The sequence below is a fragment of the Protopterus annectens genome, chromosome 8.part0 (assembly GCF_019279795.1).
Source record: "Protopterus annectens isolate FY-2018-M chromosome 8.part0, PAN1.0, whole genome shotgun sequence".
Lineage (NCBI taxonomy): Eukaryota > Metazoa > Chordata > Ceratodontiformes > Protopteridae > Protopterus > Protopterus annectens.
The window spans coordinates 805,452,306-805,479,683 of record NC_056741.1 but is presented as its reverse complement, the minus strand read 5'-3'; the positions used below and the strand labels follow the sequence as shown (position 1 = coordinate 805,479,683).

General features: G+C 42.6%; 1 protein-coding gene across 1 annotated transcript in view; it reads left to right on the top strand.

The window, feature by feature from the left end:
* Positions 1–26,694, top strand: part of ATP6AP1 (ATPase H+ transporting accessory protein 1) — a gene marked incomplete in the record, with an annotated part of 333,375 nt that extends 306,681 nt beyond the window's left edge. Inside the window, 1 exon segment of the mRNA XM_044080269.1 lies at positions 21,798–26,694. Coding sequence (XP_043936204.1) covers positions 21,798–22,016 — 219 coding nt within the window.
* Positions 26,695–27,378: the final 684 nt, after the last annotated feature.

Below are 27,378 nucleotides of genomic sequence, written 5' to 3'. Positions count from 1 at the left end.
CTGAGTCGAGCAAGGAAAAAGGTACAGTCAGTGTAGCTGACAGACAGAGAAAGGCGCAAGGAGGATAGGGACAAGAAAAGGTATAGACCTCGCAAGAGATCCCCGGACAGGGAGCTCTTCCTTAGTCCCCCTTCTAAGTCCATGAAGCCAGTTTCTCCACGGCTCCAGTCTCCTCGTTTTTCACCAGAGCCATTGGAACCTTTGGATCTGACGCCTTCCTCGACCTCACTGTGCAGACTAGCCAGATCCGAGTCGGTGGCTTCTTCGCGATAGACTCTTGAGATTATCAGACTTAGACATGGACAGGATGATGCGGAGATTCATTCAGACCCGCATACAGATGGGAGTCTTGCCAGGCCCCTCTCCCTCCAGAGGGGGGAGGGGGACCTCCATGCCCTTTTTCCGCTCCATCTCTCCTTCCCCGATCTGTACTTTGGTTTCGGGGCTCTTGGATCCGAGAATTTTTGGAGCTGGTAGCTCTGTGCCAACTGTTTCCCCCAACCTTGACTCTGGCTGTTCAGATCTGACTAGTTCGTACCAGAGTGACTCTCGGAGCCATGGATAGGGAATTGGACCCGAGGGAATGGATTCTTCGGCTCTGCCTTTTTCGGATCTGACCCGTTTCCTCTGACCTCAGGCTACCCTTGCTTTGGCTCCGGTCCCTGCTTCGGATCCGGGGAGGGCTTCTTCCTTGCTGGGTGCCAAGGAGGTACGCTCTACTTCGGCCTTCGAAGTGGTGGAGAGGGTTCCCTCCCAGGGATTGAGACCCCAGCCCATCCCCTCTGATTCCACCCAGACACCTCTGGATTTGGCGACGACTCCCTTCATCCTGTCTCAAGGACAGCCCATGCCAGAGGATCCCCAGGTTATTTCCCCTGATGAACCCCCTGTGGCTCACGAGTCCTCTTCAGAGAATGCCACTGAAGAGGGTCACCGTAAGCGCAAGTACAAAAGGAGGCACTTGGACTCCCCCGAGTCCCTCACTATGGACATTGACTTAGATGAAGGAGAAGGTTCCTCCAGATCACCTCCCGAAGATGTCTCCTTTGGGGGAATCATGGAGATCCTCCGCCAGAGGGAAGGTTGGTCAGCCCCAAAACACCTTCTGGGGATGAGTCAGTGTTCCTGGAGGCCTTTGGCACGGGCCCATCTACTTCCTGGGTGTCCCCGCCAGTGGACCCCTTGGTGGTCCTTATCACCATGCGGGCATGAAGGAGCCTGACACTGTAGAGCCCATCCCCAAACGCCCCGACAAAATTTTATGTCCCCCTTCTGACAAGACAACCTTGGTCAAAAAGAGCCCCAGTTGACGCTATGTTGATTGCAGCAGCCACCAGGAAGGAACTAGCGTAGGAGCATTCCTCAGTCCACCCTCCAGACAAGGAGTCCAGGTCGGTGGATAGGTTTGAGAAGCGCATTTATTCCTCAGTGACCTTTTCAATCTGTGCGCTGAACTGTTTGGCACATGTGCTCCAGCTTCAACAAGACCTTGCATTGGAATTTGCTGAGTCGCCCCCAGAGTTCTCATCACTGCAGGATAAACAGTTCTCTGTGAAAATGTCTACTCTGAAGTCCGTCTCAAACACGTCTATGCGGCTCCTTTCCCATGCCACTGAAGGAGTAGCTAGGGTGGCCGGGACAGACATAGCCATGAGGCATCATGCCTGGCTCAGGTTGTGTCAGTTCGCGGACCCTTTCAAGGCGTCGTTTATTAATGCTCCCTACGATGGTTTTTCCCTTTTTGGGAAGACGGTACGTGATACACTTTTCCAGAGCAAAAAGGATGGGCAGACTTTGTCTGCCGTCGGGATCCGCTTCTCTAACCCTCAGCAGTCCTTCTCTAGGAATCAAAGAAGGCAAAAGATGTGGTTCCGAAAATTGCAGTTTCTCAGGACAGGTATTCCCCCAGAGGCAGAGGGGGACAGGATCGACGCCTACCCAGAGGTAGAGAGGGTCCCAGAAATTTTGGGCCTAAGGAACCCTTTTCTGATAGTCCCGGTCAGCAGCCTTGAGTAGTTGCCCTGCTGTCCTACTCTGGAGGCAGTCGGGGGAGATTGTCCTTACACCCAGCGGCATGTGAGTCCATTACGACAGATTGCTGAGTGTTACAGATTATATCCAGAGGTTACACTATACCATTTGTTGCCCCTCCGGATGTTCCACCCACTCACAGGGATGCCGCAGCTCTAGAGGTTTCAAAGCTGCTTCTCAAACGAGCCATTGAACAGGTCCCCCCGACCAGTCTGGATCAGGCATCTACTCCAGGTTCTTTTTAGTGCCAAAAAAGATGGGGGGCCTCAGGCCCATTGTAGACCTGTCCACTTTGAATCTGTCTGTAGCCAAACAGAAATTCCGGATGGTCACCCTACAGTCCATTCTACCTGATCTCCGAGAGTGCGACTGGATGTGCTCGTTAGACCTCCAGGATGCTTACTACCACATCAAGATCCACAGAAGCTCCTGGAGGTTTCTGCGCTTCCGGTTGGCAGCCAGTCATTTTCAGTTCAGAGCCCTACCCTTCGGTCTCACCTCAGCCCCCAGGGTGTTCACCAAGGTAATGGCAGTTGTAGCGGCTCACCTGAGACTTCAAGGTATTCAGATATTTCCTTACCTGGACAACTGGCTCTGAGCCCAACAAGTGTTTGCTTTGTCTGGCCCGAGACTACTTCATTCGGTTGGCAGATCTATTGGGGATTACAGTCAATGTTCTGAAATCCCAATTGCAACCAGTACAAGTTTTAGACTTCACTGGGCACGGCTAGACACCTTGCAGATGAAAATATTCTTAGCTCCAGACAGGATCTTACACCTCAGGTGCCACATAGCTCAAATAGTGAACTGTCTCCAAAGGTGAGCGAGGTTCTCTGGGCACTGGGCTCCATGGCTGCCTCCATATCGATTCTCCCTTGTGTGCACCTTCATATGCAGGTTCTTCAATGGACTATGGCTGTTCAATGGTCTTGGTTAGACCTACGCATGGAATTTCTGATCAGGATCAGTCACGTCTGCAGGACGTCCCTTCTTTGGTGGTTAAATTCACTGGAGATATTAGGAAGCCTCTTCGCGTCATCTCCAGTCCAAGCCACAGTGACCACGGACACCTCCCAGCTCGGGTGTGGAGGGGGACACTGTTCGGGAAGGACAGTCCAAGGCACGTAGTCCCAGTCAGAAACCAAGTTGCATACAAATGTTCTAGAGATGAGGGCAGTGCTTTTAGCGTTGGAAGCCTTTCACGCTGTCCTCCCTCTCGGATTGATTGCAATTCAGTCAGATAACATGTCGGTTGTCTGGTATATCAACAAGCAGGGGGAACCAGATCCTATTCCCTATGTTGCGAGGCCATGAGAGTGTGGGAGTGGGCGTTCTCCACCGGTCGGTTTCTGATAGCATCGCACATCCCGGGGTGCTCCAACATTGTAGCGGACAGATTGAGTCGGGCTATTCTGATGCCGTACAAGTGGTCTCTGAAACAGTCAGTAGTGGAGGAGATATTCCTTGCATGGGGTCAGCCTTGCTGCGATCTCTTCGCATCTCCTTCCATCGTGAAGTGCAGCGAGTTCTTCACTCTGATTCCCTCACCAGGGGAAGCCCCCAGAGATGCTCTAGTCTATGCTTGCGCCCCCCCCCCGGTTCTGTGTGTTTACCCACCATTGCCACTCATTCTGAAGTTTCTTCAGAAAGCTTGCCGACTGCGGTGCAAAGTTATCCTCATTGTCCCGTTCTGGCCTTGTCAGGTTTGGTTCCCATTCCTTTGGTCTCATCTCTTAGCTCCTCCATGGGTTCTGGATCCCTGCCCGGATCTAATCTCCCATCCTTCGGGTGTCCGCCCGCCCAACATGGGCAGCCTCAAACTGACAGCTTGGTTGCTCCAGTTCCGTTGATTGTCAGGACTCCTAGTCTTTCATCCCCGGTAATATCCATACTGGTATCTTCTCTTAAAGATTCCACTAGGAAACTTTTTCGTAGTAAATGGAAGCATTTTTCCATTTGGGCCTCACAGAGATACCTAGATCCCTTTGCAGCCCCTGTTCCAGCGGTGTTGGATTTCTTGTCTGGTATTTTTCAGCAAGGAGCTAGCTCCTCCACAGTGAAAGTACAATTGGCAGCCATTTCTAATGTTCATGTTGGTGAGGACAACATTGCCTTAGCCTCTTCTAGGCTGTGTAAGGCCTTTCTTAAAGGCACTTTTCTGTTGCGCCCTCCTGTCAAGGATTCACTTCCCCCTTGGGACCTTACCTTTGTCCTACAGGCATTGGTGGCTCCTCCATTCGAACCTGCAGCATCGGTGGATTTAAAATTTTTATCCTGAAAGACAGCGTTCCTAGTCGTCATTGCATCTGCTAAGAGGGTTTTTGAGTTTCAAGCTCGGTCTGCCGTGCCTCCTTATTTGGCCTTCCATAAGGATAGGGTCTCTCTCCGTACTAATCCTTCCTTTTTACCCGAAGTGGCATCTGAAGCAAACATAAACCAGTCCATTAATCCACATGTTTTCTTTCCTAATTTCCAAAACAAGGGTGAATGCAAACTTCATTTGTTAGATCTTCTTCACCACAAAAAATATCCAATTACCAGTGATGCAATAATTTATTTTAAAAAGGTATATGCAGCAACTTTTTTCAGCATGAAATACAAATAAATTCTCTAGCGCCTCAGCAAACTTGCCTTTAACAGAGTAAGAAATTTCTAATTCATACATATACTCACTTTTATACACAAATACAACACACCCACACAATCAATCAATCAATTAATACCTAAAGGGACAATATCCAAAATTTCTACACTATGCATAAAATATTAGCTAAAACTAGAATAAATTAATTGCAATAAACTTTTCCATGAACAATCATAATTTAACCTATTAGGGTTTAATGTATTATATTTTAAAATCAAACCTGTTTCTTTTTTTTCTTAATATACACTTAATTTGTTGTTCACTCAAATACTCACTTCTCATTACACTTTCTAAAACAGTTACTACCAATCCCTCAGGGTTACCATTATGATATTTATTAAAGTGCAATGCTATGGGACTCGTTTGTTTATTATTTTTAATATCTCTAACATGCTCTTTAATTCTGCAAGCAGAAGTTTCCCCTACATAAAATTTATTACAAAGACATTTCATACCATATACAACTCCCACTGTTTTACAATTAAATGTTCCATTCGTAAAGAATGGAACACCATTAATTTTATCAAAATCTTTCACTACATATTTGCAAATACTACATTTACCACAGGCCACCGTCTCCAATTGTTCTACTGACTTAACCATTTTTATTTTTGGCATGCTAAATCTACTGTGAAATATAAAATATTTAATACTCCTACCCCTTCTATAAGAGAAACTCAATTTTTTATTACTCAGAAAATCCACTTCACTTTTTACTATATCCCAACTGTATTTTACTTGTTCTACAATTTCTTTAGATAATACTGAATAAGTAGAAACAAAATAAATACGGTCACTCTCCTTCCTTCACTTCCACCATATTTTACATTTTTCTTAACTTTATTCAAACTAACTCTTAAATTGTCCATATTATATCCTCTACAACTAAATTTATTAAAACTTTCCCTAAATTCATGTTCCATTCTTATTGGATTATTACATAACCTTTTAATTCTATTAAATTCCATATATGGTATAGCTTTTAAAGTATGAGGTGGCTGGAAACTTTCACCATGTAAAATTTGTTAGATGTTCATAGCTTCGCTTCTGTCTTCATAGAACAAAATCATTCCGTAAGACTGACCAGTTGTTAGTTTCCTTTTCCAAATCCTTTCTGGGAAAAGCTATTTCTAAGGTTTCTTTGGCCAGATGGATCACTCTTTGCATTTTGCATGTCTGCAAAGCAAAAGGTTTATCTCCTTCTGGTATTGTTAAAGCTCACTCTACCAGATCCATGGCGACTTCTGCTGCTTTTTGGTCTAGGGTTCCTTTGGACGACATTTGTGCAGCAGCGACCTAGGCCAGTTCACATACCTTCATTTCCCATTACAAATTAGATCTGATTTCTAGGGGTAGAGCATCCGTTGGCTCTGCGGTGCTCAGGAATATCCTTCCATAAGGGCCTCCCAGGATTGGAGTAGCTGGGGACTCTGTCCCACAGGTTGCAGATAAAATGAAGTTAGCTACTTCAGATAAAGAAGTTATGTACTCACCATAACGTTCGATCTGAGTAGTTATTTTTCTGCAGCCTTCCCTCCCTCCGTCCCCGGACCTTGTCCTGTCTATACAGGTTTGGTTCATTGGGCTGAGTTACTTATGTATTTAGTTGCAGCAAACTCTATCTGAGGGAAGGTAGGAGATGGTGGTGCATTATGAGTAGGGGGAGGAGCTCGGAGTTTGGAGCAGATGCTAGAAAAAAGTTGCCGGCTCTGATCCGATATGGATCCGAATACCTCATATTTTGCAGAAAAATTAAGTATAACTACTCAGATGGAACGTTATGATGAGTACATAAATTCTTTTTTAGAACTACTGGCAAAGAAAATAAGGAACTCAAATTCAGGGACATAATCAGTGCAGTGATCATGGAAAGTTGGTTTTATTTTCAGACAATATTATTGTGTACCTGATTAAACCCAGAAAAAGACACCTCAGTGTTTTAGAACATTCTGACACCATTTTAAAATTTTTTCGGGATATTAAATTAATGACGTTAAAAGTCAATAGCTGTAAACTATGTACTCAACATGAATTGCTTCAGCAATAGCCATATTTATGGGGACATGATAAAAGGGAAATATTTAGGAGTATGGGTTAAAAGGGATTCTGTTATGGCAGTTAAGGATATGTGTAAAGAGACTAAATAAAAGATGATACAAAATCTGAGAAACTGGAAGCTCTTGTGTAAGGATACAAGCATTAAAAATGTTTTAGTCCCTTTAGTTTTATACACAATCCAGGCACATTTTTATCAACCAGAGGCGAAGTTGTGGATAGTAATTAACAGAGTTGAAGGATTATATCTGGGAAGGGAAGAGGGCAAGAGTCAAATGGGATAAATTCATCCTTCCAGTAGAACAGGGTGGTATAGGATTAGTTGATTTGAAGGTATATTTTAGAGGTACACAGTTAAGGCCCTTCTACATAACAGAAGTAGAACACTACAATTCAGAGTGAAAAAAGGTGATTAAGAAGTGAGGAAATTCAAGAAATAAGGGGAAAGTGGGATTTTGGATGCATATCCTCAACTGTCATAGAGAATATTATATTCATAAAGGAACAAAAAGTATTCTAAGCACTAAGCCAACACAGAAATGAAGAAAGGAGATTCTGCAGGTAGGGATAACTGCTGCAGTTAAGGGTACAGGAAATAGGCAAAAGGGGGCAGGCATTTTCTAGAGAAACAAGCAAAGGAACCAAGGTATTGGGAACAGATAATTACAGAGGGAAAGATAATAGAATGGGAAGAGGCCAAGAAGACATGTGGATAGCAGGTTAGAGACTGCCTTCCCAATTAGGGATTGGTATTGGAGTATAGCAAAAAGAAAGGAATAAGGGGGATCCTAAGTGAAAGACCAGTACTGGTAGACTTTTTAGTTGACTCTAAAACAGAAACTGCTGTAATAAAAGGGATAATTAGTACAGCATCTGAAATATTGCACAATAATTATGGGAGTCAAACAGAGGAGGTTAGAAAAGATTGGGAACAGGGATAAGAAGTTCACAAAAACTTTGGGATATAATATGTACGACTCCCAAATATGCAGCAATAACCGTGGGATATAATATGTACGACTCCCAAATATGCAGCAGTGTCTAGAAGATTTAGGATTTTTGCTTGGAAGTGTTCATATAGGTATTCTTATACTCCAAGCATACTGCATAAAAATTTTCCTCATGTAGATGGCAAATATTGGAGGTGTGATGGGAGATTGAGGTTACTGGGAGCATACGTTTTGGGATTGTAATGAGTTGTTAGACTTCAATAAATCCTTTACAGAGCACTGTGTCAGAAATACTTTGTGAGCAAATAGATCTAAGTAAGGAAATTTATTTTCTGAGCTGGGATACAGCATCTGAATTGTCTAGACATAGGCCTTGTTTAATTCTGGTAGCTGCCAAAAAGTCATTACTAGAAAATGGAAATCAAAGTTTAAACCAAGTGTTTTTGAAGTAGTTAATATTTTAAACAAGATAAGAAATGTGGAAATGGGATCTTTAGAATGGGGTAGGAGTACATTGCATAGAAAAAAATTGGAAATTGTGGGAACAATGCATACAGAGAAATGCCTTGGAGGAGGAAAGAAGTTTAAGGGAAGGCACGAACTGACCGATTATGTATTTGTTAGACTGGTTATATTGTGTAAAAGAATGCACTTAAGCAGAAATTGACCATTTCCACAGTTTCCAAAGTTTCTTCAGGTCAAATTGAGCAAGAACTAAGGTCATTCTCTGCTCCTTATTGGCCCAGTCAGACTTGGTTCCCTTTGCTTATGGCTTCACCTTTTAGAGAAGCCTCTGACTTGATAGCCTTCAGAACCCTGCTTAGCTCACCTGTGTGTATAGTTTCACCTTGACCTTCACACCTTACTGTTAACTGCATACCCCAGGTTCAGCAATGGCCATGAGCCTTTATTATTCAGATAGTGGGGTTCAACTGACTGTCCACAGACCTAATACTAGGATAACTTTTATAAAATAAAATTGATGTGTTTTTCCATTCAAGCTGCAGCTGGAGGCTTGAATCCATTTGATGCGTCTGTTCCAGATGTACATGATGTATTTATTGCAGATTTTTCGTACTGGCTTAAACTGTTCATTTAAGGTTCATTGGCTGCCATTTCCACTTTTCATCAGAGCTCCAACTCCTTTTATCTGGCTTCCTTAAATGTTGATAAGGCTTTCATAAGGAGTACTGATGTTCATAGTGTTATACTGCTGCAGTCATCACACGGGTTATCCTGCCATCAGGCGGTCCCGCAGTCGGCCGAATCCCAAAGTCTTAGTCCGGCGTCGGTTGTCACTTCTTCCCTGACGTCAGTGCGACAGGGGGATAAAAGAGGCAGCCGACGCCATTTTCTCCAGTCTTTCTTGCCGCGCGGTGCCCGAAGCAGAAGCAGTTCACAAGTGCCGGTCGGCTAGCTCCTGAGATTTTCTAATCGAATTTCAGCCCGAAGTCTTCTCTAAAGCTAAGTATCCCATTGGGGAAACTTTTCTTGTCTCAGACCGATGTCAGACAAAGTTAATAATTGCATTTCTTGTGGGAAGCAAATACCTCATAAGGATTTTCATTCTTATTGTATTCCTTGCCTAGGCCCAGACCACAACGTCTCTGGTTGTCAGTTTTGTGCTAGGTTCAACAAACGTACAATCAAGCGTCGGGCAGATTTCGCCCGACATTATTTTGGCAGAAAATTTAACTATAGCATGTCGGAGCAACCGACATCAGCAATGATTAAAAAACGCAAGGATAAGGACAGGCAACCTAGGCCAAGACCAGATGCCGAGGCCTCAGCAAGGCCTGCCGCCGGTTCTCCGGTTTTCAGCGAGGTGCCTACGCAGCCCCTGACTACCGCTGATTTAGAAATTCTGACCGCCTCCCAGACCAAATCAGCTGAGCCTCAGGAGCCGGTTCCATCTCACCCCTCGGACGCCAACCCTGACGATGATCCGGAGATTTTGGACAGGCCTTCGGTTTCAAACCGGCAACTATCTCTATTAAGTCTTATGCTAAACTCAAAGCCCCCTTAAAAGTTAGGAAACCGGTTCCACAGACCCCCCCATAGGCCCGTATGCCTAAAAAACAGATGCTTAAGATGGCTGAGGATTTAATTACCCTTATCAGGGGCTCACAACCCCCTCCTGACAAAAGGCCTAGACTGGAGGAAGATTATCCTTCCTCTGACCAAGCATCCATTTCCTCGGCTAACTCTGAGGACCAGGATTATTCCTTCCCTCCTTATCCTCCTTATGAAGACTCAGATGCTGAAGAGTCCATTCCCTCTGTCTCCCCCCCGAAGACTACTCTTGGGGAAACTTTACACACCATGATGGAACGCTTCCACTGGGAAGGCCAAGATTACTCTGACTCTTAAGAAAAGACTCCGTGAGTTTCTTCTTCTTCCACAGCATAGACCCCTTGCAATTCCAGTTTTAGACATTTTGGATGATGTTTACACCAAATCTAGTCTAAACCCAGATTCCTTACCTCCTGCACCAGCTAAATCAGACATACTACCGAGTTCCTGATTCTCATAAGTTTCTATATAAAAGTTTCTATATAAAAGCCATGTTGCAGACCCCGAAACCATTTCCCAGGGTCCCAAAGGGGTTAAGGCCTCTACTGCTAAGAATCCACTACCTTCTGAAAGAGATTCCAGAGCATTAGAAAGATGGGGGAAGAAAGTGTATACGTCTGCCACTTTTGCCATGAGGGCCTTAAACTGCCAATTCCACATGCTAAGATACCAGCAGTACTTGATTACACAGTTAAAGCAGAAAATGATTCCTCAGACAGATCAACCTGATTTCAAAGAGATGCAGGATTTGCTGCATGCAGCAGAACAGGTGGGAAAGCATACCTTACAGTGTGGGTTTGATTCATTGGAAGCCTCATGTAGAGCAGCTGTCACAGGATCTGTAATACGTAGACATGCTTGGCTAAAAGAGCAAGCCTTACCAGAACATGTCAAAGCAAAGTTATTGGATGCTCCATTGCAGAAAGATGTGTTATTTGGTGTCAAAGCAGAGGAAGTTTTGAAGAAAATGGAAGAAAAGGCAAAATCTATGCAGACAGTTAAAGATTTTTTACAGGTACAACCTCCTCGTTTCAGCAGAAACTGGCCATCAAAAAACTGGTCCTTTCCTGCATCAGACAGACCCCAAAGGGGTAGGTACAGACGCCCAAGGGGCAGAGGCCAGCCACAAGGTTCTTTCAGGCCTAGACAATGGCATACAACAACTCAGAGGTGGAGACGAAAGATCTCAACCCTTCAGGAAACAAACACAATGACTTCTCTCTTCGCCTGCCAAGCAAAATTGCCCTGGCAGCACCTTTGGGAGGAAAACTGGCTCTTTTTCCACAAAATTGGTGCATCGTAACAAAGGACAAATGGGTTCTGGATATTATTACCCGAGGCTACAGATTTCATTTTCACACTTTACCACGGATGAGAGGCATGCCAAATCTGCCTCCAAACCAATGGGCAGAGACACAAACGCAAATTTCAGCTCTCATGGATATGAAAGCAATTCAAAAGGTACCTACAAAGGAGCAAGCTCAAGGTTTTTACTCAAGACTATTTCTAGTACCAAGAAAGGACAAAGCCTGCAGACCCATTTTAGACCTCTCAATTCTAAACACATACCTGGAGGTACCCAAATTCAAAATGCTCACAATACAGCAGCTTCTTCCCATGCTGGGAAAGGAGTCTTTGCTGGTAACGTTGGACCTCAGAGGCATACCTGTATGTCCCTATCAGACAAGATTGCAGAAGATACCTCAGATTTTTGACGGGTACAACGCATTATCAATTCTCTGCATTGCCCTTTGGCTTATCTACTGTGCCCAGAGTATTTACGAAATGCCTGGCATCAGTAATTGCATACTGCAGACAATGAGGAATACAAATTTATCCATATCTGGACGACTGCCTGATCCAAGCGGACAGCAAGGCCATTCTATTACAGCATCTGGCATTTGTAACAAAGCTGCTAAGTTGCCTAGGGTACACAGTAAACAAAAAAGAAGTCAAAGCTAATACCCTCACAAGACATAATATTCCTGGGTGCCAGCTTAAATACAACAGCCCAGATGGCTTATCTCATGCCAGACAAAAACAACTGACTCAATACTTCAAAAAGATGGCAACTTTTACCCAGCTCACTGCAAGGAAAATCCTGCAGGCATTGGGGTTCATGGCATCCTGCATTCAACTAATTCCATATGCAAAGCTGCATATGAGGAAATTACAATGGTACCTGAAAAGTGTATGGAATCAACACAGGCACAGCCTCGAAACAAGTATACCTCTCATTCCCTGCCTTCATAAAGAGTTCCTATGGTGGGCTCAAGCATGTCAAATAAACAAGGGTTTTCCTTTTGTCTTGCCTCCAGCAAACCAAACTAAGACAACAGATTCTTCAGACTACGCCTGGGGAGCACACATGGCAGGACAGTGCATACAGGGCAAATGGTCTGCAAAACAAATGCATCTACACATCAAGCAAAAGGAGATGCTAGCTGTGCAAAATGCACTGACAGCCTTCAAGGACCTCTTGCATCCAGGACAACTACTAATAAGGACAGACAACACCACAGTTATGTGGTACATAAACAAACCGGGAGGAACACATTCCTACCCTTTATGCAGACAGGCAATGACCTTGTGGAACACAGCATTGACTTACCAAGTACAACTGCAAGCACAATTCCTGCCAGGAAAGGAAAACATATTGGCAGACAAATTAAGCAGAAATTTGGCAGATCCTCACGAGTGGAGACTACACCCACAAGTATTTTCAATGATAACTCAAAGGTGGGGATGCCCAGACATAGATCTATTTGCCTCCCCCAACAATTGCCAACTACAGAAATTTTGCACAAGGACTTATCATTCCCTAGCCTGGAAAGTGGACGCCCTATCATTCAGTTGGACAGCATTGACAGTCTATGCTTTCCCACCACTACCTCTCTTGATCAAGGTATTACTGAAAGTCAGATCAGAGAGACCACAAATGATCCTCATTGCTCCGGACTGGCCACGTCAGCACTGGTACCCATTACTAAGGACCTTGACTCACAGCCCTCCATGGATCTTACCTCAATTCCCACTTCTGTTGACTCAGCAAAACTCTCATCCTTCACAGCCAGCTCAGGACTTTAAATTTAGATGCATGGAGAATACCTTGAATTATCAATCAACACTTCTCTCAAAGGACGTCCTGAATGTCATTTTGGAGGCCAGGAGGCCCAGCATCAGAAAAACTTACTCAGACAAATGGAAAAGATTTTGTGCATGGAACCAGGCTAAAGGCCAAAATCCTTGGATACCAAACATTCCTCAAATACTGCAATACTTAACTGAGATGCTACACAAAGGCCTTTCTTTCTCATCCATTAAGATCCATGCTTCAGCCATTTCAGCTCAATATAATATGGATCCTCCCATATTCTCACACCCTTTACTAAGGCAGTTTCTCAGAGGGGCTAAGAATATAAGACCCCCCCCCCCCCCAGAAAACCCACAATGCCAGCTTGGGACCTCAACTTCGTTTTAGAAAAATTAACACTGCCTCCTTTCGAACCAGCCTTTTCAGCAGAACTACAATACTTGTCATGGAAAACAGCTCTGTTGCTGGCTATCACCTCAGCACGCAGGGTCTCAGAACTACAGGCACTTATGGCAGTGGAACCTTTCATCATTTTCCATCAGGACAGTCTCTCTTCTGAACTAACCCTACCTTTATGCCAAAGGTAGTATCCAGTGTGGCTTTGAATCAGACCATTCATTTACCCACCTTTTATCCAAACCCCAGAATAAAGGAGAAAGACTCCTTCACTCTTTGGACATTCACAGACAGCTACGTTACTATTTGGATGAGACAAAGACCTTCAGAAAAACTGACCAACTCTTTGTATCCTATGCTGCAGGTTCACAAGGAAAGGTGATCTCAAAACAAACCATCTCCAAATGGATAGCATATTGTATCCACTTTTGCTACTGGCGCCATGGGAAAGCAGTGCCTGTTAATATTAGATCCCATTCTACCAAGGCTACAGCAACCTCAGCAGCCGTTCTCAGGGGGGTTCCAACCAAGGACATTCTGGAGGCAACTACTTGGAGTTCAGTGCACACCTTTACCAAGCACTACCACCTTCCATTATACTCAAACAGAGCTGGTTTTTCCACTGCAGTTCTGCAGGGCATCTTAGCTTTACCTAACCCAGTTGTACCAGCCACCCATCCTTAGCTTTGGGATTCAACCCAAGTGTGATGACTGCAGCAGTATAACACAATGAACATAGTACAGTTTTGTACCTACCATAAATGTAGATGCTAGAGTGTATATACTGCTGCAGTCCAGGTTACCCTCCCACCATCCCCTCTACATACCAGGGTGTTAGTTATAACTCCATGTACATCAATCTATTGGATGCATGTCTATATGGTGTATTTGCTAACAGCTAGTACTATTGTTTATCTACTAAGGTATTTTTGCATAGTTATTTGTATTGCCTTCCTAGTTGGGGGCACCTGACATCTGGGGCAGGAAAAACTGAAGAAAATGGCGTCAGCTGCCTCTTTTAATCCCCCTGTCACACTGACGTCAAGGAAGAAGCGACGACAACAGACGCCGGACCAAGACTTTGGGATTCTGCTGACTGCGGGACCGCCTGACGGCAGGATAACCCAAGTGTGATGACTGCAGCAGTATATACACTCTAACATCTACATTTATGGTAGGTACAAAACTGTACTTTCTCTGACATCCTCCCCGAAGTACCATGGCTCCTCTCTCCCAACTGGATTGAACTTTTATGCTGTAGAATCAACACTTCCTCCTTTTGAACTGAGATAAAATCAATTTGAAGTTTTTATTTTGGGGAGACTGTGTGTTGCAATATTTGTGTTTATCCTTCTTACTTGATTTTTTACAAGATAAGCATGATGTTCATCATGTTTCACTGTTGCAGTCATTACTCTTGGGTTATCCTGCTGGCAGGCTACCCGCAGTCGGCCAGAATTCCAAAGTCTGGGTCTGGTGTCTGTTGCTGTCGCCTCTTCCCTGACGTCAGTGTGCCAGGGGTATAAAAGATGCAGCCGATGCCATTTTCTTCAGTCTTTCTTGCTGCGTGGTGCCTGAAGCAAAAGCAGTTCGCAAGTGCCGGTCGGCCGACTGCTGAGATTTTCACATAGGAATTTCAGATCCAAAGTCTTCATTAAAGCTAAGTACCCCGTTGGGGAAACTCTTTTCTTGCTCCAGACCGATGTCAGAAAAAGTTAACAATTGTATTTCTTGTGGGAAGCAAATACCTCAAGGATTATCATTCTTACTGTATTCCTTGCCTAGGCCCTGATCGTAACATTGCTAGCTGTCGGTTTTGTGCTAGATTCAACAAACGCACTATTAAGCGTCGGTTTGATTTTGCTTATTACTTTGGCCGAAAATTCAGTTACATAATGCCGTCGGAACAGCCGACGACCGGTGTTTCTAAAAAAACACAAGGAAAAAGAGAAGGACAGGCATCCGAGATCCAAAACCGACAACAAGGCTTTAGCTAAGCCAGTCGCCGGTTCTCAGTGAGGTGCTTTCGCAGCCCCTGACACCCGCTACCTCAGTGCCACACGCCACTGACGATTCCCACGTGGAACCAGCTAGGCCTCTGTGGATACTCAAGGTATTGGACACTCGGAAATCATTCCCTCAGATGGGTCCAGAGCCGCTGAGCAGGCATCGGCTTCTGAGAGTGTTTTCAGACCTACACAGCTATATGTAAAGCCTACTTCAGCTTCAAAAATAAAGACTACAGCAGCTTTAAAGCCAAAGAAACAAGTACAGCATTCTCCAAGACAGATTTCCATGCCTAAAAAACAGATGCTCAAAATGGCCGAAGACCTTATTACTTTGATCAGGGGTTCCCATCCCCCTCCTGACAAGAGGCCTAGGCAAGAGACAGACTATGACTCTTCAGATCAGGTTTCCATTTCCTCTGACTCCTCTTCTGTACAGGAATATTGTCTTCCTCCCTATGAGGATTCTGATGCTGAAGAATCCATTCCTTCAGCCTCTCCTCCTGAGGATTATTCTTTTGGGGAAACCCTGCATACCATGAGGGAGCATTTCCATTGGGAGAGTCAAGATTACTCAGAATCAAAGAAGAGCCTTAGAGATTTTCTTTTACTTCCTCAGCACAGGCCTCTTGCTATTCCCCCTGTGCTAAACATTGTAGATGATGTGTTAGTCCGGCCTTTCTCCAGACTCTTTACCTCCAGCTCCTGTTAAACCAGACAGATACTACAGGGTTCCAGATTCACATAAATTTCTTTATAAAAACCCTGCTGTTGAACCATAAACTATTTCTCAGGGTCCCAAGGGGGTTAAGGCCGCTACTGCAAAAAAACCCTGTCCCTTCTGACAGTGATTCAAGGGCACTAGACAGATGGGGGGGGGGGAGGTGTACACTTCTGCTGCTTTGGCTGTGAGGGCTTTAAATTGTCAATTTCATATGATTAAATATCAGCAATACTTAATGTCAATGTTAAAACAGAAAATGTTGACTAAGTCTGATTGTACAGAAAATAAGGAAATACAGGATTTATTGTATGCAAATGAACAAGTGGGAAAGCATACATTGCAATGTGGTTTTGATTCTCTGGAGGCCTCCTGCAGGGCCGCAGTTACGGGTTCTGTCATTAGGAGGCATGCTTGGTTAAAGGAACAAAATCTGCCTGATCATGTTAAAGCAAAATTATTAGATCCTCCATTACAGCATGATGCTTTATTTGGTGTTAAAGCAGAAGAGGTTTTGAAGAAAATGGAGGACAAAGCAAAATCTATGCAAACAGTAAAGGATTTCTTACAGGTTCAGCCACCAAAATTTAGCAGGAACTGGCCTACAAAGAATTGGTCCTTTCCAGTGTCGGACAGGCCACAAAGAGGCAGATATAGACGTCCCAGAGGCAGATCCCAGCCCCAGGGCTCATACAGGCCTAAACAGTGGGGCTCTTCAACCTCCAAAAGTGGAGAAGACAAAGCACAGCCATACAGGAAACGGTCCCAATGACTTGCCTCTGCCAGCACCAAGCACTTATATTCTTGCAGCCCCCTAAGGGGGAAAACTAGCTCTTGATCACCCAGGACAAATAGGTATTGAATAATAGTGTCCCAGGGCTACAGGTTCCATTTTCACACCCTGCCATAGACAAAAGGTATGCCAAACCTGGCACACAATCAATGGGCAGAGGCACAAAAACAAGTTTCGTCCCTTATGCAAATGAGGAGCATTCAGCAAGTACCACAACAAGAGCAGGGACAAGGATTTTACTCAAGACTTTTATTGGTTCCCAGAAAAAGGACAAAGCCTGGAGACCAATACTGGACCTCGCTTTTCTAAACACATTTCTGGATGTTCCAAAATTCAAAATGTTAACTCTGCAGCAGCTTCTGCCCATGTTGGGCAAGAAGGCTTGGCTTGTAACATTGGACCTAAAAGAGGCATACCTGCATATACCAATCAGACAATCTTGCAGAAGATACCTCAGATTCATAGCTGGCTCAATGCACTACCAATTCTCTGCACTGCCCTTTGGCTTATCTACTGCGCCCAGGGTCTTCACAAAATGCCTGGCACCAGTAATTGCATTTTGCAGACAAAGAGGAATTCAAATTTATCCTTACTTGGATGACTGCCTTATACAAGCAGAGAACAAAGACACTCTACTACAGCATCTGGCGTTCGTAAAAGGATTATTAATTTGCATAGGGTACACAGTAAATGAAAAGAAATCAAAACTAGTACCATCTCAAGAGATACTATTCCTGGGTGCAAGCTTAAATGCAACTGCCCAGATGGCTTATCTCACGCCAGACAAACAAAGGCAACTAACTTCTTACTTCAAAATGTTGGCAACAAAGACCCAGTTATCTGCAAGAAAAATTCTGCAGGCTTTGGGCTTCATGGCATCCTGCATTCTACTAATTCCATATGCTAGACTGCATATGAGGAAACTTCAATGGTACCTAGAAAGTGTCTGGACTCAATATTGTCAAAGCCTGGAAGCATTAATTACCCTCATTCCTTCCCTGCAACAGGAGTTTCGATGGTGGGCACATGCCTGTCACCTCAACAAGGGACAGCCATTCACTCTACCCACAGCCAGGCAGTCAATAACAGTAGATGCATCAGATTATGCCTGAGGAGCACACATGGCAGGAAAATGTATTCATGGCACATGGTCCACCAGCCAAATGCATCTACATATCAATCAAAAAGAGATGCTAGCTGTTCAGAATGCCCTGACAGCTTTCATGGATCTTCTCCATCCAGGACAACTACTGATAAAGACGGACAATACTACAGTCATGTGGTACATAAACAAGCAGGGAGGCACACATTCCTACCCCCTCTGCAGATGAGCCATGACTTAGTGGGACACAGCATTGACTTATCAAGTACACCTGCAAGCACAACTCGTGCCAGGAAAGAACAATACTCTGGCAGACGAACTAAGAAGAAACCTTACAGATCCCCACGAGTGGAAACTGGATCCACAAGTCTTCAGCATGACAACAAAGGAATGGGGATGCCCAGACATAGATCTATTTGCCTCACCTCACAACTGCCAACTACAGAAATTCTGCACAAGGAATTGTCACAAGCAAGCATGGAAAGTGGATGCTCTGTCATTCAGCTGGAAAAGTCTAACAGTATATGCCTTTCCTCCTCTGCCTCTCCTCCCAAAGGTACTCCTAAAGGTCAGACAAGAGAGGCCAAGAATGATTCTGATTGCCCCAGACTGGCCACGGTAGCACTGGTACCCAATCCTAAAAAGCTTGTCTCAAGGCCCAGCCTGGACATTGCCTCTAATTCCTCACTTACTGACCCAGCAAAACAATCAGATTCTGCACAGCCAACTCAGAACCCTAAATCTGGCATCATGGCGGATGATGTAACCTTTCAAAGCACACCTCTCTCTAAAGCAGTGATGGATGTTATTTTGGAGGCCAGGAGGCCCAGTACCAGAAAATCTTATGCAGAAAAATGGAAAAGGTTCTGTGCTTGGAACCAGGCACAAGGAATTGACACATCTGTACCAAATATTCCTCAGATTTTGCAATACCTAACTGAGATGCTGGACAAAGGCCTATCTTTTTCGTCAATTAAAATTCACGCCTCTGCCATTTCAGCTCATTACAACACAGAACCTCCTATTTTTTCCCATCCATTGCTAAGGCAGTACCTCAGAGGGGCCAAAAACATAAGACCTCCAAGGAGAGCTCCAATACCTGCATGGGACCTCAATTATGTCTTGGAAAAACTCACACTGCCGCCTTTTGAGCCAGCCAATACAGCTGATATAAAGATTTTATCTTGGAAAACAGCTCTGCTCCTAGCAATAACCTCTGCAAGACGAGTTTCAGAGTTGCAGGCACTCATGGCTGTGGAACCTTTCATCATTTTCCATCCAGACAGGGATTCTCTAAGGATGAACCTAACATTTATGCCTAAGGTACTGTCCAGTGTGGCCCTTAACCAAACAATTCATTTGCCTACCTTTTATCCAAACCCACAGAATAAGGGTGAGAGAGTTCTGCATTCCTTGGGCATACACAGAGAAACTACGCTTCTACTTGGACAGAACTAAAGCTTTCAGAAAATCTGAGCAACTTCTAGTGGCATATGCTGCAGGATCTCAAGGAAAGCCTATCTCAAAACAGATTTCAAAATGGTAGACCACTGCATTTATTTCTGCTACTCACAACATGGCAAATCAGTGCCCAAGGGCATTAGGCCTCATTCTACCAGGGCGGCAGCCACTTCAGCAGCCTTTCTCAGAGGAGTACCAACCAAAGACATTTCAGAGGCTGCAACTTGGAGTTCAGTGCACACTTTTTCAAAGCACTACCATTTACCTCTCTACTCTAAATCCAGAGCAGGCTTCGCCACTGCAGTTCTGCAGGGCCTTATAGCCTCTCCTAATCCTATTTAGGCCCAGCCACCCAACCTTAGCTTTGGGATTCAACCCAAGAGTAATGACTACAACAGTGAAACACGAATATAGTACAGTTGTGTACCTACCATAAATGTGGATGTTCGAGTGTATTCACTGTTGCAGTCCAGGTTACCCACCCACCATCCCCCTTTTCTTTGCAGGGACTTACCTATACTTCTCTATCTTATACAACCTATGTGGTGTATTTGCTTGTAGATGAAGGAAATGTTTATTTTACTGCATGCATAATTATTGGCATAATATTTTTAGCCTACCATTTTGGGGGCGCCTGACATCTGGGGCAAGAAAAACTGAAGAAAATGGCGTCGGCTGCATCTTATACCCCTGGCGCACTGACGTCAGGGAAGAGGCGACAGCAACCGACGCCGGACCCAGACTTTGGAATTCTGGCCGACTGCGGGTAGCCTGCCAGCAGGATAACCCAAGAGTAATGACTGCAACAGTGAATACATTCGAACATCTACATTTATGGTAGGTACACAACTGTACTTTCCTAAGAAGAAAGCCTTTCATGCCCAGTATAGCTACTGAAACTGACTTGGCGATCAAGTCTACACGATTTCATTTTAACAAAGGTGGATATTTTTTTTACTTTTCCTCAAATTTTACATGGAAATAACCAAGTCTCTTGGAAAAGATCTGTAGCTTTTTGTTTCATTTTCCTAAACGGAATTGGACTGTAAAATTTCTAAGATTGTGTTAAGCTCTCCATTCATTCTTGAGTTTGTACCACTAGGGTAGTGGCCTCTCTTCAGGGGAGACCTGAGGTGGTATTTATACTACTAGGTGAACTTTTCTTGCTCTCTTCAGTAGGTGCTGAGAAAGCTTCAACATCTGCCTAAGCTACCACCGACTCAAGCAGATGAGACCTCAGTTCAACATTTCAACTTAAGGATGCCTTACCCTTCCCACTTAACTGCGCACAAGAGTGCTCAGAAGGGCTGCCTTATCACTGGTACTCCACCCCCACCCAGTGTTCCACTTGGAAAAGTTTTAAATGCAGGGCTGTGTAAGCCTGGCAACTTTAGTTCTAGTTCTCTTTTATATCTCACTGGCCACCAATGTAGTGCCCCCCACCCCAGAAAAAAACTGTCATGGATGGGAGAGGGGGAAGAGTCCGGTGATAACAAGACAGTCTTGCTGAGCACCCTTGTGCAGTGAGGTAGGAAACAAGGAGTTCTTTCCCTTGTAGGTCCTAACACCTTTCACAGCAACATTGGCGTGCTGTGGAAACTTTTTAACAAAAGGACCTAGTAGCATTGGTGTCAGGAAAAGCAAAGCAGCAATAGAACTATACTTGTAGGCTATAATCCATGCAAAACCTTCCTTCAATAGTCCTAGACTAGGGTAAGACATCAGCAATTGCATACAGCTTTGGTGTGATTTCCTGTTCATGACAATGGACAGTTAACTGCCTTGACTGTTCATAGGGAGGATTCTGATAGTAGGTCTGTGTCTGATTTATAGTAATGAAGTAAAAGTTATGTTTTTTAAGATGCAGTAGAATGGAGCTCAGCTGGTTAAAGAACAATTTGTAGAGCTTTAGTAAGATGCTATTTTGCCCATTTGCCTTACATAAAATGAAAGACAAATGCAGCCGTTCTTTACAGTGAGGATAGGGCTTTATTTCTGAAAGATGTCAACTTGTTTGGAGCCAATAATGTGTTTTGTCTACCATTCATGCATATTTTTTCATAACAGCTGCTGAAATCTAGATGTGTAATACTGTTTTTTCAGTTTGTCTTGACTGTTAAGCTATGTAGTTTGCTAAGACGAGTACATTTTCAGATGTTGAAGACTTGTAGTTACATTCTGACTTTACATACCACGGCTTCTTTCTTTAAGTATTAGAAGAGCTTATAAATGCAGACATTATTCTGTCACACGCGCACTCAGGAGGACATACTTGCAGCCTACAGGAACATTTTGAAGCAGTACTTGAATGTTTTACTCTGTTGGAAAACTGTTTGCACTGTTGTAATATTGGCTGTCCAGCACCAACCACAGTCACAGTAAAAACATTACAGCTGTGTTCAGCCTACATTGCAAATTGCTATATATGCCATCTTACATACTCATGCAAGTTTATTCTTTTTTTTCCCCAGATCCAGGGTTTCGGCTTAAATGGGACTAATGGAACAAATTTTGCTTATGCCAGTGACTGCACAGGGTTCTTCACACCTGGCATCTGGATGGGTCTTGTGACCACACTGCTGTTTGTTTTCATTCTGACTTATGGACTGCACATGATCATGAACCTCAAAACTATGGACCGCTTTGATGACCCCAAGGGCCCCACCATCTCTGTTCCTCAAACAGAATAGAAACAAAAAAATAAGGGGGTAAGAGGAAAGGCATGGTTTAGAAGAATGTTGCTGGGGAGGTGGAGCTCTAATGAGAGATGCCCAGTATGCAAAGCTAACTCCTTTTTTTCAGTCTGGGAATACTCTTGAAATATTAAATAGATGTTAGGAATCTAAACAGGAAATCTCATCCCCATTTTTTTGTCCCACTTTATACAGAAGCCTGTCATTCTCCCCAACTGTTAGTTTACAAACCCTAAAACTTTGTATACAGACACTTCTGTGTGCACAGGCACTGTACACTATAGCTTTATGCAAGATCAAAATGCAGTTTAGCTTGAGATGAGTACAAAAGAATACACTGGAAAATTAGACATTATTTTTCTGTGGTTATCTTTTTGTTAGAGTAGTATCACTTTTTCATAGTGGGATCATTGAATACTGTGTCTGTAAAATATTAGAGCAAGTAATGCATAGAGTGAGCAGTTGCTTGCAAAATGTCATTGGTGCTTCCTGAAGATGTGATAAATGGACAGGAATCCACATAACGTAGTGTCTCTGTAGTTATACACATAAATATGTAAACATGCGTGCCATGTTTGTGTGTTGTTACCTAGGAAGTTGAGACATTTGCAACAAGAAGCCAAACAGATTCTGGATAGTCCTTCAGGTTGTGTGAAGAAATGACATTTACCTGTGTGTGTTCCTTTAAGAACTTTACTGCAAGAAAACCTTAAGTAGAACAAAAAGGTTATGTCATCTGTGTGATGAATGTAGTCTACACTAATGCATTTTGCCACTACCTTAATTGTTTTCATTTTGAATTTATGGCCTAATATCTTAACCAGAGGCCTCTTTATCATCTTAAATGCTTACTTTCAAGTTCCGTTTACCAGTGCTTGTAAAGTGTAGGAATTGGATCTTGATTCCAAGAGCTCCATCATACCTGACGGGTAGCTGATGTGCTCTGTTTTCAATGTGTAAATATGTATCCCCAGCAGTACAGTTAGTTTTCATTGTAGGTTATAATTTTTATTCTAGATATCATCATTCCATGATTGCTGAAATTTTCTATATCTACTTGAAATTTTTTATGTAAATTTAACCTTGTTCACTGTAATAATGCAGACTGTTCAAGTGGAGGCTGTATGTTAAAATGTGGTATGCGTTTGTATTTTGCCTGCTTCTTTGACAGGTGCCACATAGAGGGCAGACTTCAGAATGTAGAAATTAATTGTAGAAAGTTCCTGGGACTGTAGTCCTAGAGTACAATTTGAACCTTTCATGATTTTTTTTTATTGTTGTATTGCTGTTGTGGCATCACCTCAATATTACAGCAGCATCTCCTGAGACGGTTTACTGTTGGTGTCTCTGTAACAGAGAGAAATCAAGTTTTACATACCATTTGTGCAAAGTAGAATCAGTGTATGTCAGGCAGTAGAGAATATGTTAGAGTGCTGTTTTAGCATTTGATGACCCTTGAGCAAGCTTTCTTGTATTCCTGCTGCTGTAGTGGGAACATCGGTGTGCTGTCCAACATAGTTGGTGTACTCTTATGTAGCTAACAGTCACTTCAAGTAGCATTTAATCAGTGCAGTGGTGCTTACCTTTTCCACTGGAAATGTCATTTGTTGACTCATGCTGTCTCTGTTATTTATTTTTGTTGTATTGTTTTAAAAAATTGTACATTTACCTTCAGACTGTTAGGGTGATGTAGGCCATGCTTCCCTAATTCATGGTATTGTGTGCGTGCGTGTGTGTCTGTGTGTGTGTTATGACTTTCCTACTTTTTTGTCTGCTCCTCTGAATCCCAGCTTCTGTAGTTGTGATTTAACAAAATAAAAAGTAGTCATACACTTGTCATCTGCCATAATGTATATCCCATTGGGTTTCTTAACTAATTCAAGATGTGGCTGGTACAAGTTTTCAGGTCTTATAAAATATTGCATCTTTGCTGTCTGTAGATGACAAAGTAACTCTTCACAGTTTCTACAAGTCTGTATTCTGCTCCTTCAGAAAAGACAAAGTTCTTAGGATTATCATTCTGATGTAAAATTAGAGATGATACTTAGTGCAGAAACTAATGCCGTCTTAGTGGTATGTTACAGGACTGTGAAGTGCTTGATCACGGATTAGTGTCCTAGCCAATCAGATTTCTTTGTGGTTTCTTGCATATTTACTTGCAAACCATTTTTTTGGGTGGGGTCCCTTATTTATAAAATTAAATAAATGAAATCAGTTTTTAACTTTGTGCTTCCAATCTGCTTTTTTACACTCTTGTTGCCTAGCTTAGTTTCAGAAGCATTTTGCTTCATTCAGTTTTCTTTCAACTTTTCAGGTAAAAGCTGATCTTTACTGACTGATTTCTAGCCCCTTTGTCATCGCTTACAATGTTTTGATGATGTCACAAAAGTGGCTTTGACTCCTTCACTCTTTGTATGGGGAGGAGGGTTTAAGCTTTGTCACCCATTGTGCACTGATGATGATTCATAGTAAACTTCAGATTTTGGCCGAGTAGAGTTGCATACCATTGTATGCACAATGGTGGAAATGTATTTCCTGTGTGTAGGACAGTTACTTGTCCTTGTTTGCAGGTCTGGGTTGTGTCACTGCATAGAGAATTGTGGAAGCAGAAGGCCATTACTTCATTTCACTCCTCCTTAGCTATACAGAGGGATCCTGCACCTTCAGTTTTTCAAATGCATAAAGGAAATAAAAAAAAAGCAGCCTTCATTTTTTTAAGCTAAGCACTTTTTTATAGATTTATTGGAACAGGACAAGTAGCATTGTGCCAGTCAACATTGACCGCATTCAAATCTGCAATTCAGCCAGTAGTATATTCTCAGTTTGGCCATCTTGGAATTATTTTGATGCAAAAAGTTACTACTTTAGTAGGTTAGTTGAAATGAGAGAATATTCATTTAGTTTATTAGATTCTCACCTTTTCATGCTATGCAAGAAAGTAATTTCCTTGTTTCTTTGAAAGAGTTTCTTTTTCTCTGTATTTTGGTAGGTTAACTAATTTGTGAAGTACCTTGCAGTCCTTGGTTCCCTTCCAGCGCCCCATCTGCCATTCCTTTTTATTATTGGGATGAGGTAGCAATTCACCACAACATCATTTTGTGCCAGAAATGTGCATTTTTGTACAGATGTAGCTGGGGGATTTCATTTAAAAGGGTATTAAACCCTAGATATTTTCTTTCCTGTAGCCACAAGAATATGTCCATCTGTAAGTTTTTAGGGGGGCAGTATCAGCACTGTGGAAGAGGTGCCAGTTGGTCTCTGCAAGTCAGTGACATGATCAGTTTTGTTACAAGGCATTAGTGCAATATCTCTAGTTATTTTAGTAGCAGTAGTCTGAATCACAGCTACTTAAATGATTTGATCGCAGTGTGTGTGTGAGATTACAAATGGTAGCAATGAGCAAGTATAATTCTGCAAGTTGTTTCAGTGGGAGATTTTTTTTGCCTCAATTCTGGATGAGGGGGCACCACCTGTGGGATCGCCATTGAATCTAGTTATCACACAGCTATAGATCTGAAGTGAGTTATGTCCTAGCTTTCTTTGCTAGCTAATGGCATTTTGCAGAATCACATGTAATCTGCTTTGAAATGTGCATGTTGTAGCTTCTGCATTTTACCATTATGGCTCCCCCCTCACATACAGTCAGAAAATGGTTGGGGGGGGGGTGCTGAAGAAAAAATGAAAATGCACATTTTTTTTCTAGAAACTCCTGAAAAAATCTGTTAGACTGCTGACTCTGCCCTCAGTGTTGCATTTTGGTCTCAAAGAATAATAATCAAGAGTTGTATAAAGTATTTAATTCGGCATTTGAAATCCTACAGGTTTAATTAACTTGATTATATGTATATAAAACAGAAGAGATTTTATGTGCTTGAAAGTCACCTGAGTATTTATTTGTGGAAATCCTATGTTTGACATTGTTCATCTGTTTACAAAGGAGTGTTAAAATGTCTGTAATGGTAGCATCAACTCTTTCCTGGTTATTCTTGCTTTGCCACCCTTCAGCTGGTACTGTTCCACTTCCTGCTGTTTCCTTTTTCTGTAACAAGACTTTGCATGACATGGTTTCAGTAGTTTACTGAATCTTAAGGAACCGTTTCATTGCCTCAGAAATAACTTTATAGCTATTACCCATGGGCTATTTGTTGTTGACATTGGTATTCCTTTTGCTTTTAGTGATTTGTGACCCTTTCCCAAAATCTTCAGTCAGTTCTCCTTCATGGCAGTCTTTGTATGAGGTTGTTAAATAAGTGAATGCATTGCTTACTCTCTACAATGATAGGTGATGGCCTGCCATGGCAATCCCGAAGGCATACTAATGGGGCAGGATGCATATATGTGCACTCAGCAAGCTGCCTGCTGTTTCACCTAGTACTGTAGTTAAAAAAGAGTGCAGTCATTAATTACTTGATCACTTCAAAAGCAGAAAGTCAAACCAAATAAACCTTTTGATTGGATTATTTTATCAAAGCTAAGAGCATGATTCAGTTTGATTGAAATTAATTCTGAGATAAACAACTGCTGATTTGGAGGAATTCTTGATTTTCTCTGTTTCCTATTTGGTAACCAGAAAGAGTTGTGCTATCCAGTATTTTTGTTCACTGTATCTTTGTATATTTTCACTGTGTTACCCTGTCTTGTTACAAGATGGAAACAATTAAAAAGATCAAACTACTGTTCATTTTTGTGTGCATTTGGTCAGAAATAATTTAGTTTATTGTATGACTAAACTCCAGGGGCTATTTTACAGCCTTTACTTCATTACAAAAGCATGAACAAAAAAGTACATGATAGATAAGTACAGTACAGCCCAGCCATTAACAGTCAGACTTTAAAAGTACATTAAAACACTTGTCTGATACAGCATTGTTTTTAATTACATGCAACAAGGACAGTGTACAGTAATACATTTCATACCAAATATTTCATTATCCAGCTAATGTAGAACATGGTTTTGTTTATTGTAGCATTTGTCAAATTTACATTACATGTTTTTTTATCTGTACTGACTTTATGCAATAAGGTAATTTAGTAGTGCAGTTAGGCAGTTTAACTCATTCTTCAGAAGTTTGTAGTAGAATAAATTGTAATTTAGCCATGTATCACCACCAGGATTAATAATAATGAAATGGAAATAAGCTGAATGTTCTTCTATAAGGAATGTGCCTGTGAAAGCTGAATGAGCTTAAATTTTGCATTAGCTCACTAGTACAGAATATTGGCCACTGCTTTGATCTACAGTGTTACCAGCTTAACACATTTCCATTAATTTTTTTACCTGCAGTACTTCATATCTAAATACATTAATTGATTGTGTTTTTTTTATGTAAAGTACATATTCCACATTTAGCTACTCATG